Below are 14,395 nucleotides of genomic sequence, written 5' to 3'. Positions count from 1 at the left end.
GTTTTTAAAAAGAAGTCCATGATTAAGCGAGGGTAGCAGCAGGGTACAATACAATTGCGAAAAACCCCGAGCATAACAATTTGTTACAGGGGTACATCTCCATCATATATCAGGCATAGAAAACAGAAAGCTGAAGCTCTCTTCATTTCTAACCCTGGCAGCACCTCATGAAAAACTGAACCTAAAAATTGGGTAAGATTTTGGCTCAAAATTCGGGCTGTTTTGGGGAATTTTGAGGGGTTGTTTATTTGTTTTGGGTTTGGTCCTTCTCTTGCTGTTGCCAGGCTTTCCAAGAGATTACCCAAAGACTCTGTAGGAAGTTTCAGATCTCAGCAGAGTTTTAAACCTTATGTTATCTCTCTTAAAAGGTTACTGGGTTCTGTCCTGTTTCATCTTCCATCTGCAACAGACATTTATATTTTTAACCTCCTCATCACCATGATACCTAAAGCATCTAATAAAAAACAGAAACAAGCAGCTTCCCAGACCCTGCCTTTTATTACTCAACAACAGAGAGCAGCTGCTAACAAAATAATTGGGTTTTATTTATTTTTGCCTTCTGATCTCCTCCCAAACCAGAGAAGCCCCAATAAACACTGGCCACCAGGATGACTCCAATCCCTTCACATCCACTGCTTGCAATGACATTCACTGCTGTCCTGCTTCTACTTATCTCCCTCAGACTCAGGTAAGGTCTTTGTTTATACATTCTTAAAAGGGAAAACTTGTTTCAGCCTATCTATTCTTTATGCTTCCATCCAGCACCATAAGGGATGTCCTGCATCTACCAGAAGCACAAAAAGCTGCTGGGAAGCATGAACTCCACAGGTACCAAACCCAGAAAGGAACCTGGCCAGTAACTCAGACATCAGCCCACCATGAAATGTACTACCTACTTTGGAATAGGCTTGTTTCTCCTCCTCATGCTTCTTAAAAAGGGTATTACTGTATATTAGGTCCAAAGGAAAATTTGTTTCCATTAATACTGAAGTCAGAGTTCACAGAAGAGACAGCCTGAAGGCAGGGGACATGTCCATGTAGCTGAATAGGAGAACACTTCTAGCAGCTACAACTGTCTAGGTCTTCCACAACCTTCAGCAAGAATGGAGAAAAAGCTCATTATTCAGAGGTTTAAATCTTTGTTTCTTGCTTATGAGAATGAGTTATGACAACTCTGCATGGCAGATCCCACAGCTGGTGTCTCCCTCATCCTGAAAGCAGGGGCAGAAAGCATTTAAAGTTGCAAAAACCACTGGAGTTAATATCCAAGAACTAGCAAACACCACATGAAAAATGTGAGAAATCCTCCCCAGCTAGATGGTAGCCACCAGATCCAGTAATCTTGAACCAGACTAAATAAAAATACTGCAACATCTTGGATCTCTTCCTGAAAAAAAAAAACAAAAACCAAAAAAAAAAAAAAAAAAAAAACCCACAAAAAAACCAAAAACCAAACCCAATCTACTGTGATTCCAATGAACCTTTCAAATTTCTACCAGGAAATGAAATAGGTTCTTTCCAAGTCACCTTAACACAAATGTACCATACAGTCCCATGGAAGCTGTTGTTTTGATGTTTCACACCTTTGTGGTTCCCTCAGCAGGTGACATCTCTGTGGCACCAGTGTCCCTTCTGAACAGGCTGCCTGGCCACCACCACTTCTATCTGTAAGGGCAGAATTAGTGTAAGGAACAGAAAGGAGCTAGAGATGATGCACATGAACAATCTCTTTCCCAAAATTCAGGTGTTTAAGGTGCCACAGTGCTTCAACATCCAGGCAGTTCAAAACAAAGTGTTTTGATTTAATTCAACAAAATACAACTGCTTCAACATTTCCAAAGCAACTTCTCTTTCAAACATCATTAAATTTGCCCTAGAAGACAGGAAGAAATTCTGGCATTTTCTATAAAAATGCAGCTCTGGGTTTTTCTCTGCTTTCAGACAAAACGAGACATAACTAATACAGAAGTAAACAGAAATTCTGTGACACATGATGCGTTTTTGCCACAGACAAATTCTTACAGACATATCTCCCACTCCATCAACATATTTTTTTTCAAATGAGCTTCTTTCTTCCATAGTTACTGTTACGTGATTTTTTTGGACTGGCTACCCCAATAAAACCGTGATGCTTCCTGTATCCTCGTGTTTTATCATATTTGGCATGTTTCCCGAGTTCACTTCCCTAGTGCTTACGACTACAGAAGGTTCTTTTAAAGGCAATGCAGCAAACACACAAACATTATCTTCTACAGTTGTGCAGTTATCTTAATCAATAATATTTATTAAAATCCTTCTTTAGTTGACAGTTATGGACTATTTTTATGAGACTGAAGAGTTGTCCAAAGTTTTCTTAACTGAAAGTGTACCCTTGTTGCTAATTCCATTGCACGTGGTGTATGCTGAATATGCTTCCTGCCCTTCATTGATCTTATATCCCGTTTACTTCTAGTTAGAATCAACACATCTTTTGGAAAAGCAGGTTAAATTTTTTCTCTTCCACACAACTAAACAAAACACTAAAATTATCACTATTTCACCCAACATGCTTGCACCTTAATTGCGGAAATGCATCCTTCTGTCAGTGAGAATCCACTTGTTTGTGTCCAAACCAAGGGTTTGTCCTCGACTCACCAGAAGAGCATAGGATTTCAAAACAGCAACACTAGAGTCAAAGACTAATCTGTCTCCAGTGCCCGTGCACAGTATGCCAGCATTTATGGCACATTTTCTGCCACAATTTGTATTTGCAATTCTATCTGTACACAGTAAAGGAAAATCAGCCTATGGCTATTAAGATATACAGATGTTCTTATAAAGACAGCAATTATTCAGAGGAGGGAAAGCAAAAAAAAAAATACATACAGAATCACACAATTGAGTTTTGGCCTCCCTTTTTATTCTTATTTTTGGGATTTGGGATCTCAAAGTACTTCACCTTTTACTGCTCCACTGCTGTTACTGTTCACAACAAAATAACTCTGACTCCGTTTGTTAGCCCACAGCAGTCACCCTGTTTTGCAAATGATTAGACACATTGTTTCGTTCCAAATACCATCATCTTGGCTTCCATAGGACATCATTGTGTAAATTATGCCAGAAGTAAATAATGCATGAAATGTGAAATGTTGCCTATGCCAAAGCTGATCTAATGTTTCTTGGTGTGGAAAGAGACTTGAAGAAAATGAAAGGATTAAAAAAAAAAGGTAAATTCATTTGAAAGGTTAATGCCAAAAAAACAGCTGACATTTATAATCATAATAATAAAGTAATGCTACAGACACTTGCTATCGGAAGTCGAATTCAACTTCATGACTCACATCAGAGTGAGCAAGCAGACACCACGGACCATGTTCAGACAGTCTGAATTCAAGCTCAGCCAAGTGTTTCCCATTAGCCGACACTAAACTTTCAGTGCCACCAAGCCAGTGGGAATTATGAGGCCCAAATCCAGCATTTTATCATGGCTTGGCCCAAAGGAGCATCTCCCACCACTTCCAGACAGTGAAGGGGACCAAACCAGTGCTGCATATTCAGACTGGAGGACTACACAGGTGCAGGGCTAAAATACTAGAACCAGTATTTGAAGATTTTTTGGATGGGGGAAAGACTGCAGGGCAGAAAAAAAATCCTACAGACATAAAAAGTAAAGCAGAAGAAAACACTGAAGATGTGCTCTGGTAGTCAAGCTGCCAAAAGCTGCTCAAGATTCCCCTTTTTTTGCAGGCTTCACAGTGCTGAACACGGGGCACTCCTGTAGCTCTGCTCAGCAATGTGGGCAGGATGTAAAGGTCTGCATGGCTCAAAGAGGCACAGGAGACAATCGAACAGGCAGCCACTGTGTAACCTCAGAGGGGTTCTAAGCAGCCTGCTCCAGACCTGAGAGTGCCCAGGGTGGAGAGGAGCATCTTCAACACCCCTCTGCAAACGTCCCACCCAGTCTGAAACAACAGGCAGCACCAGGTGTCTGAACTTCAGTGTTTGCAGGGCAGATTTTTGGGAAAAATAAGCTACTTAAAACATTATTTAAGTCCAAGGAAGTAAAACCCTAATTTCACAATTATCTAGATAAAGACCTGACTTGTTAGTTGGTCATCAAAACAAGACTCTTTATGTTTAAAAACAAAATTACTATAACATTTTTGCTCTTACCACAAAGTAATAATTTAAAATATATTTGAGCAACCACATCACCTAATAAACATATTAATTCTTATTTTCTAATAAGAATTAATTTAATTATTTAATTAATTTATAATAAGAATTCATTTCATTCTTAATTATAATAAGAAATTTGCTCTATTATAATTGTTAATAAGAGACACACCTACTTTTGTGTGTATGTATGACATATGCAAAGTTAAATTTAGATGAAAACTGGGATTCATTTAAAAATACATAATCCTCATCTGCTAAAAACCCAAAAGCTACACATTTCTCATATATACAAAGATTTGGAACTTTATAAATACGTTTTGCCTTTTAAACACTTTGATAAATGAAGTAAATATAATTTGCAGTTAATTATTTAGTTGATTATTTCCGGTCACTATGTCCTACCAGGTCACAGAACTAATGGATCTCAATCCACCACAACCTTCCACCTCATCATCCTATCTAAAATAAAAATGAAATTAAAAAAATAATGATAAACAAAAAAAAGCTATTCCCAACAGAGTTCTCAGTTTTATGCAGTGTCACCCAATAATGCTGCTGAATACAACGGATAAAGAAAATATTCCCTCTGTTCAGGAAGAGGGGATTACTATTTGTCCACAGTTGATTTTCTACTCCAGCAACCTTTCCTAGTTAATTATCTACTAACTCAGCTGTTAAACTGTTTGACTGTCTCAAAAGTTGAACTAGCACATATGGCTCATTAATGTTTTATTTTACCATACTGTTGGTATGTTTAGATGTTAATACATCAAAGAATCTTGCTTTACAAATATTATATCAGATGTATTTGTCAAATCATAGTGTTTTAAATTTAAATAGGTCATTTATCCTGATTCCTTGCTCAAGAAATGCTTGTTCCATCTTTCATTACTCTATCTTGGCCAAGTTTTTCAGCTCAGCTGAATTCATGTTTTCAGACTTTTACCATCCCTCTTTCACAGGGGGTGCTTGAGCCAGATTCAGCCGCTGAAGTGAATTGTGTTCAACATCTCCTTTGCAAAACAGACTGTGGCAACATCATCAATCTGTGTATAACCATCACAATACTGACAGCAGATTGCTGTAGATATACAAAAGACTAGAAGAGGTTATACTCAGCTGTTTGGTGAACCCCACTGCACTTATGTAAGTACCATGACAAAAGCACTTACTGAAAACATAAAAATGAAAACCATTCTTCATTGTCCCCACTTCATACTGCAGCAACCTCTCATGAAGAAAGTTAACTCTTTTTCACCCCAGTGGGTCTTTTTCCCTCATGTCTTTTGTATTATTTGAAATCACTGGCACAGCAAAGCATTATTTTCTTGGTAAACTCAATAATTAATTGACACTTGGCTGTTATGACGGTTAATTACTGAAGACTGCAGGCCCTGACCAGACTAATTCTGAACATCCCACTGGATGCCTGTGACAAGCAGGTCTAAGAGTCTGTTTTACAGTGTGATTTGAAACACACTTGGAAGGAATGGCTTCCACAAATCATCTACTGTGTATGTCAACACTGAGGCACTCAAAACTACTCACCTTGTAAGCAGCGACTATGAAGTGATAGTTTACATCATAAAAAATAGTTTCAAGATGTATTAAGATCGCCATTTTATATTTTTTAATGGAACGCATCAGCGAGATAGCTCCAAGTGAAGTTTTACCTTTTACTTCGTTACAATTTAGAAATTTTCTTAGTAACAATACTACTAAAGCTTTTACATCTGGGTTTTTCATTTTCCTACTTACATAAACACAAGTTTGCTTATGATTCTAGAAAAGCAATGACAATTTAGGAGATTGTGGTCAGAATACTGACACTGAAATGTCAGTTTCCCCTTCCTCCTCTTGCTGCACTGCTTACATGATGATGTACCATGCTTTTGTTTCTTCCTGACTCGAAGACATCAGTAAGATACAACTTCTCTCTAACACCACTTTCTGATGGATCAACTGCTCACTCAGCAAAATCACACAGCCAGCACAAACATAATGCCACGTTCTGTCAACAGCTGCAACAGAGCGAACTTTATTTCTGTAAAGTAACATTGAGTCCAGACTTTCCTCACCCAAACAGCCCACATTGTAGCTGCCACAGTTCTTTTTCCTTTCTGCCTGTTCAAAGCAGACCATTAGTTCCACTCCAGCTATCATGCAGGTAATAATTTATACTTAGCAAATTAAGAAAAAACAAATTTCAGAAAGCCAATCCTTACTGGAATTTTTCCAAAGAAATATCAACTTAACCACTTCTTTTAGTCTATTCACACTTCTGTTTTTTGAACATAATACAGTTAAAGTGTAGAGTTGTAACTATAGAGACAAGGCACAATAAACACAAGTTAACTCACGAAGTCTGTGTATGAAAAGCACGACCGTTTGTCTGTGTTCCCTATTCACAGAGCTGGAAGGAGAGTCCCAGCTAAAAAATGCAGTGCCTGTACAGCTCCAGCATCACACAATTAGTACTTGTCATCCTTGGAGCTCAAAATAACACAGTGTGTTCGTTTGCAGAGGAAAGAATGCATTTTCTTAACAAAATTGGATCTCTGTACTGATAGTGCCAAGTCCACCAATAAGATTCAGGTTTATAAAAGTGAGAATTAAAGATACTGCCAGACAACCAAGTGAGAATTAATCAAATAAGTTGGAAACTAATGAAAATAAATACGCATTTTAGTGTAAATCTTGAGCCCAGTTCTGCTCCTCAATTTCTTAAGACAAAATATTCAGAGACAATAGTAATGTCAACAGACAGCAAAACTAGCACAAGGTACCTCTCCTTTGCTGATCAGAGGGCAGTGACACTGTAAAGCATTATTTTATCTGAGATGCCTGCAGACATCAGCCCATTGTTACTTGGCACCCACAACAGGCACACTTGGGGTCCCAGAACCAAGCAGCAGAGGCTGTATGTGCTTGCTGGTGGCCAGCTTCAAAACAGGGTCACAAATCAACTGCCCCAAATGAGACAGGGCAAACCAGATACTGTCAGCACCTGGCACAGCTGTCAGTGTGGAATACTGACATCCCAGTGCACTTGGGGAGCATAATCCAACAGATCTTGCAAGGAATAGGCCCAAATCCCCAGAGAGTCTGCCCACACGGCCACATAAACCTGTTTTAGTCATCCACTGATGACCAACAGTGGTGCCTCCTGCCTCCCTCCCTTCCTCCCACACCTCTGCCTGCTGTTTCCCCTTGTTAGAAGGGTTACTAATATTGATCTATATAACAAAGCATGCTGCGAGATCACCGATTTTTTGTGGGTCCAATGAGTCCAAAACATTTACTTTTTTCAATTTTTTCTTCTTTGCACAAATTCAGTTATTTTCCCTTTTGTTAGGAGCCTAAAGCATAGAGAACAGCATTTTCAACCTCATCAATACGAATACATACATATAAATCCAGCAGATGCTGTTGAATTTCTTCTAATTCTGACAGTCTGCATAAGTGCCTGGTGCATGACCAGTCTGCTCTTTCTCCTTCAACATAAATATTGTAAAAAATAAAAACAAACCAGGACAGACCTTTCAGGCAAATAATTACAGACATTTTGCAGAGTTACTTTAAATGTCCCTGGTAAAAGATCTGCCATAGGTTTTGTTCAAGTCTAAATACAATCTTAATGGCTCTGTCTTTAACCAAACAATATGTCTAGCCAAAGACTTTCAGTACACTGGGGAGGTATGATTATACAGTCCACAAAACCCATGCTGTTCTGTCCCTGTCACGCCCTTCTCTGTCCTATGAAGTGTCTGACGTTTTTAATTTTAGTGCTAACTGCAACCTTTTTTCCAGAACTGAAATAACTCTTGCTGAGTTCATTGTTCGATCCTGTCTGTAAGTAAAGCAAAATCAGTACAAGCTCTGCTGAACCCTACTGCCCAGCAGAATTGCTGGTTTTAATGAGCCCGGGTGTAATGAATCTGTGTTCAATCACTTCATTCTTAGCAAGACCCAGGACTCTCGGGTGCACGCCATCTGCTCCGACTGACCCGGCTGCTCTTGGATTTTTTCCATTTATTCCAGCATTTCCTCTTCTGCCACATGCTCTGGCATTCCCTACCTGCTCTCTGTTACCTAGCCTATTTCATCCACGTAACTTCTTGGATTAAGCCAATTAACCTTTAAACCAAACCCTTGCCTGTTTGCTGTCTGAGAGCACACACCACTGCTTTTCCCCTAGGAATTGATATCCCAGGATGCACCCACTGATTTTTGTCTTAAAAGCAAACCCTGCCATTACATGTAAGGAAGTAGAGAGAGATTTCCTGTGATGCTCATGAGCATCATCCTGATGAGTAATAAATTTCAATCAAAGAGTATAAGGAAAAGCTCCTTCTTTTTCAAAGATTTATCCCACTTATTACACAAGTACAACTGAAGACAACAGCACAGGTTTGAGACTGCCACAGCACTAAATGTCAGTTCTGGAAGCATCCTGATTTGTAAAACCACTCCTCAATGAATGCCTTGAGAATAAAAAGCTGCAAATTGCACATTGCTTACAAAACCATCCATAACTGTCTCTTGCTAGAGCCCAGGCAAGGCCAGAGAATTGTGTTTAGTACCTTCTGGACTGTGCTGGCTTCACTTAGTAGAAATCCAGAGTTGGTTTCCAAACCAAATCTCCCCATTTCTGACATGAATAAACTCAGCATGACCATTTCTCAGTCAGTCAGTAGGGATGCTGCCTGTATACAAAGCACTAAAAGTGACAGATGGTGATTTTAAAAAGCATTAAAAAAAAACAAAAAATGCTGATACTCAAAAATTATTTCAAAGAAAGCACGTTATCTTAATGCAAATGAGCTGTCTTGGTCTAAAACAGGTGTTCCCTGTACTAGCAGAAAATGTATACCAGGAATCTCTGTGTATTGCTCCCCTGTTAGAATGGTAGGATTTTTTAATGTGAAAATATTAAATTGCATTTTTGGAATATAATAAGATAAAACATCAGAAAAACATCTCAAATAACATTGTGGGATTTTCCCTTTCAAAACATCCCCATTTGCGATTTTTTTTTACCTCATTGCATTAATTAATTTTTCCTGAAGTCTCAGGACGTGTAAGAATACCTGACAGCAGTGGGTTCTGAGGACAGGCACACCAGCAGCAGAGCAGAATGCCACTGTGATTAGTGCCCTATAAACAAGAGGGGGAGGGAAGGAAGGAAAAAGTGAAACAGACCCAGATCCCACAGGCCTTATTATCTCAATATTCCTGAAGCCAATTACAGGCTTCTTTGCCAGTAATGCTCTCACCACAGCATAAATGTACCTGGAAATAATCAAAAATAGTTTAAAAAACTCCAGAATGTCAAAACCAACCAACAAATAAATCCAAAAACAAAACCAAAATCAATACCTCACCATTTCCAGGTTTAAATAACACATTAGTACCAAAACAACCCTGAAAACAAACTATGATAATAACATAATGATAAATTTCACGTAAATTATAGGGTAAGAACTACATAGCTAAAATATGAGGGTTTTTCCATACTTCTTTGAAAAATTAAGTGGCTATTTAGATAAGCCTTTTTATTTGAAATTAAATGTCCTGTTCTTCCTCTTTGCAAAAAGAGGAAAGCGGAAGAACACTCCTAGTGCTGTATCTATGCAAAATCTCTACTTTCACTACTCCATTCACCTGCAAGACCAAGGTCACAGTGTGGCTCCACACAAGGTAGTAATACAGCACTTGGTAAGATTTTTGTTTAACTGATCTGGTAAAGAGCACAAATAGGAAGAAAAATATCCTTGAAACACCACAATTTTCATTCAGAAGCCATTAAGAGATGATCTGCCAGCTATGAGGACAGTAGTAGAGCTTGCTGCCTCTGGACAGTGCCTAGGTACATGACCTCCATTTCATCACAACTTTCTCCTGCTTGATCAGTAAAAGCTATTGAAGAACAAAATTTCTGGAAATAAAAGTTAAATTAATAAATAAATAAACTATCAGGAATACCCTATCTCTGTTCAGGAAGTATTAGGCAACTACAATGCGTTAGTTAAATTACTAATCTGCAGGTGGAGAAGACCCAAGTCCGGTTCCTCCCTGTTCCTGGAAACTGGCTGGCACAAGCCTTCTCCCACCCCGGACAAGCTTTTCCTCAAAAAGCAGCAGGGCTCCGCCTCACAGCCCCTGCTTCTGTGGGGGGACCACTTCTGGGGCTCTGCTGCTCTGACCGGGGAGACCCTCGCACTTCGCACCAAAAACTGACATAAAACACCGCAACATCATTTTACCCGCGGGTTTTTTTTTTTTTCCCACTGAAACCACATTTAGGAAAAAACCCTCAGTGGTAAACCAGGAATTTAGCACATGGCACGTCCTTTCATACAACTGCTTTTATGACTTTCGGGGCCCTTTTGAGAAAGACGACGGCACTACCGACCTGACAGGGAGAGCCGCGCAGTGCCCGGCACAGAGGGGCACGGCGGCCCCTCAGAACCCCCCAGAGCCGCGGAGCCGGCACTGCCAGCGCCTGTCTGGAGGAGGCAAGCGAGCACGGAGCAGCCCCAGCTCCGCCGCTGCGGGCGGGACCGGCCCCGCTCCGCTCTGCCCCGCCGCCGACAGGGCTGTGCCCCGTCCCGGCCCCGCGGGCAGCGCAGGGGCACCGGCCCGCCCGCAGCCCCCAACTTCCAGCGGAGGCAGCGCCAGCCCCTCTCCCGAAGGGCTGCGGGAGCAGGTCCCGTCCCGCACCCCTCAAAACGCCCGCGCCCCGCAGCTCCGGGAGGAGCCGGACCGGACAGCCCCGGACCCACCTGGTGCAGCGTGTCCGGGGGCAGCTGCGAGGCCCGGAACAGCTCGCCCACGCTGCTCCCCCCTGCGGCCGCCTCTGGGGGCGGGCAGCACCGCGAGAAGAGCTCGGAGTAGCGCTGCTGCTCGGTCTCGCTCAGGGGCAGCAGCAGACCCCCGGTACCGGCAGCAGCGGCGGCGGCAGCACCGGGACCGCACCCCCCCGCGGGCCCCTGCTCCATGGCGGGGCGGCGCAGGCACAGCCGCTCGGGCGGGCAGCGGGTGCCGCGCCGCCGTGTCTCATACTGGTTTTTGCAGCCTTTCCTCCCAGCAGTTCTTTAGGGAATTTCAACGAATAAGCTAATCACAGATATTTACAAGGTGATCCTTGTAAATATCTGTGACCCACAGAGGAGTCAAGAAGTTCTCTTCACAGCAGCTTTGGTGCGTAGACATGGCCTGGCCCAGGAGAAATCAGACTACCTCCTGTTTGTTTCTGTCCTGTACCATTAGCAATGTCAGGCCAGCGTTGTTACCTGTGTTCCTGAATGCAAAACATTTGGGAAGTCAATGTGGTTTAATTTTTATATGCTTCTTTACTATTAATTATATGCTTCTTTACTATTAATTCAGGGGGAAAAAAATCCAAATGTAATAATCTTACATAACATTTTTACTAAAAAATAGTTCAATTTACAGTCTGTAAAGCCAAAAATAAAATTACTAGCTTGCCACTTCTGTTTTTGTTAACCAAATATTGTTACCTCTTTTTAAAATCCTTTTTTAAGCTACTTTATCATCTTTACACCACATATCTGTGCCTCCTTCTCACTTGCACAAAACATGCAAACTCTTAATTCCTCTAATCCAAATCGAGGATCTGTTCCTGCCATCTCAATGTGTGGAATGCTGAATGGTTGTTAGATACAGCTATTGGCAGGTGAATAATTTACACATGTGTTTAAGGCCAGAGTTTTATGGAGAAGAATTTTTTCTTTTAGGGACAGAGATTGTCATAGTATCTTCTCATTTAAAAACATATGGTTATGCAGGAGGGCAAGACTATTTCAGCAACTGAATCTTGTAGCCCAACTTAAAGTGGCAAATACCTGTAGTAGCTCAAAAAAATTAAGCAAGTTCTCTTGAGAAGGCTCTGCAGAGCAGAGAGTGAATGACCCCCTGACTGCAAGGTACATCACCTGGAGAGTCCTACAATGTCACTAGCCTTTTCCTGTATCTCCAGCCAGGTACAAGGTACTGCTCTCAGGAAATGGTGCCAGCCATGTGGAGAGGATGTAGGGCCGTTCCTAACTATTGCCATGTTTAACTATATGACTCTCATGGTAAAATATCTTCAGCCTAGCTTATGGAAGAACAGCTGGCTTCCACGTGAACTTGAACAGGACAGATTTTGTCCTGACAAGCAAAAGAAAACACTGTGAATAGTTTGTGCAAATTGTGCATTTTTCTGTGCCTGAAAATGCTCATTTGTAGCTGAGCAGCTCAGTACTTGTGATGTCTCATCACAACAAGTACGCCCTTTGCCAACACTCCAGCAGTCACCATTTGATCTTGGTTGATGTGTTAGCCAATCCTTCAAAGTTTTGCTAAGGTGGAACCTGGCAGGAAGATTTTTGAAACACACACTGTCAAGAACACAATAGTCTGTTTCACCAGCCACACCTCTTACTGCCAACACACACATCTGGGTTTTTTTTGTTTGTATTTTTTTTTTTCTGCTTTGGACATTTTTCTCTTCTTCCTTGACCTTTAAAACTTGCATTCCTCTCTCCATACAGCTCACTCTCATCAGAAGTTACACAGTGGCTGTGTTCACAACCAGTCTACCCCAGTGTTGTTATCTCCAACATGTCTCCAGGACATGAAAGTGAACCACCACAAGCTGAGGGGGGAGGCAGGGAAGCCCATGCCTCTTATTCCTGCAAAGTCCGTGTGAGCTGAGAGGTGCACCTGGTGTGAGCTGACCGCCCTGCTCGCCTTTGGGGAATACAGGGGGTGGGTGCTCAGGTGTCTGCCTGCTCCCTGCAGGTGTTCTGCGCTCAGCAATGCCAACCTCACTGATTTTGTCTGCTGCACCCACTCCTTATGGGGAGTTCCAGCCCACCCCATGTGTCAGAGCCACTTTCTGTACAGTCCAGTGCACCCTGTGCAATGATATTTAGGGCCTTTGTGTGCCTTAAAGTTCTTGTGAGGGTACATTAGTTCAGACTAAGAGGCACTTAATGATAACAAAAGCCATACAAATGTCATAGGAAGAGATATTCAGCCTTCCTGTTTACATGGAAGTTGTGACATCACTACAGGTTACAAAGCTTCCCTACAACTCAGAAACACTGCATCTCAGTATCAGAATCTGAACAACCCAAGTATTTATTTTTTCCTGGAAAAAAAATAGTCAGTGATGTAAACTGAATTGAAATCTGACTTATCAAAGTATGGCTTAGATCTGTGTGTGGTCCTCCTTCCCTCTCCACCCAACTAGTAATGCAATTACTTGCTCTGAAGTCAGCCAGCAGCAGTCCTGCAAACAATTGTGTGATCACATGTGGGAGGGAGACAGAGGTCATAGTAAAAAAAAAATAAAAAAAAAAAAAACCAAAACAAAAACAAATACTACTTCCAAAGATGTGCTAATGGAAATAACAGTAATATGGATGATAGGCATATTTTTGTTCAGGATATAAATTGGTATAAATTGTCATGTATAATATGACATAAAACATAACCTCCAGTAAAAAAATTCTCCCAGTATTTTAGTATGTAGGAGATCCTGGGAAATTTTATTTGATCAGTACAACCAAACACTAGTCACTCAAATTGATGTGTTATTTCACAAGTCTTAGGGTTGAGATCATGTCAGACTTGTCCTGGCCCAAAAGACATGAGATCTGCATTCCAGCTGACAGTGGAAACACTCCATATATCATCAAGTAAAGCTTTGGAAACTCATGCAAATGGTTGGCTGGAAAACTGATTTAGCTTTTCCCAAACCAGCTCAAGTGAATCTCACCCATTGTTCCTCGTAACATTTTATTTACTTTCTTTGCAAAATCAAAGAAGAATTTGATGGCAAGCAACTGGTGGGGCATGTTTCCTGACCTTGGTATCAGACATGCTTGGAATATATTTGACAAACCTGCTGTTTAGTATATAGATTCAGCATGCAAATACTCATATTCTTCTTTGCATTGTTGCTTACGTGAAGAGATCCTGTTTCTGAGAAAAATTGGAGAAACGCTTAATGAACTGTACAATTTGATTTCCTATTCTCCAGCTTATTAGCACCTTTAATGCATGAAAGACTAAGAAATAGTAACTGTTTTTTACTCTGACCAATTCATTGTTTTCAAAAATTAGATGGCATCATAAATTGCACATTGTGGAAGATGCAATTCCTGACAGATTGTTTTCTGTAAGCAACTGAGTGCATAATGGAGAATTAGAGTTTGTGTCACAA

At 41.0% G+C, this 14,395-nt stretch overlaps 1 protein-coding gene across 2 annotated transcripts in view; it reads right to left on the bottom strand.

Moving 5' to 3' along the window:
* Nucleotides 1-11,202, bottom strand: part of REPS2 (RALBP1 associated Eps domain containing 2) — a 93,416-nt gene extending 82,214 nt beyond the window's left edge. For both annotated transcript variants that reach the window (XM_041472405.1, XM_041472406.1), the window contains exon 1: nucleotides 10,944-11,202. In XM_041472405.1, the coding sequence (XP_041328339.1) occupies nucleotides 10,944-11,159 (216 nt within the window). In that variant the 5' untranslated portion in view covers nucleotides 11,160-11,202. The remainder of the gene's footprint in view (nucleotides 1-10,943) is intronic.
* Nucleotides 11,203-14,395: the final 3,193 nt, after the last annotated feature.

The sequence above is a fragment of the Pyrgilauda ruficollis genome, unplaced genomic scaffold (assembly GCF_017590135.1).
Source record: "Pyrgilauda ruficollis isolate IOZ18807 unplaced genomic scaffold, ASM1759013v1 scaffold29, whole genome shotgun sequence".
NCBI classification, from domain to species: domain Eukaryota; kingdom Metazoa; phylum Chordata; class Aves; order Passeriformes; family Passeridae; genus Pyrgilauda; species Pyrgilauda ruficollis.
Note: the sequence above shows the minus strand (reverse complement) of the source record. Positions and strands in the feature narration are given on the sequence as shown.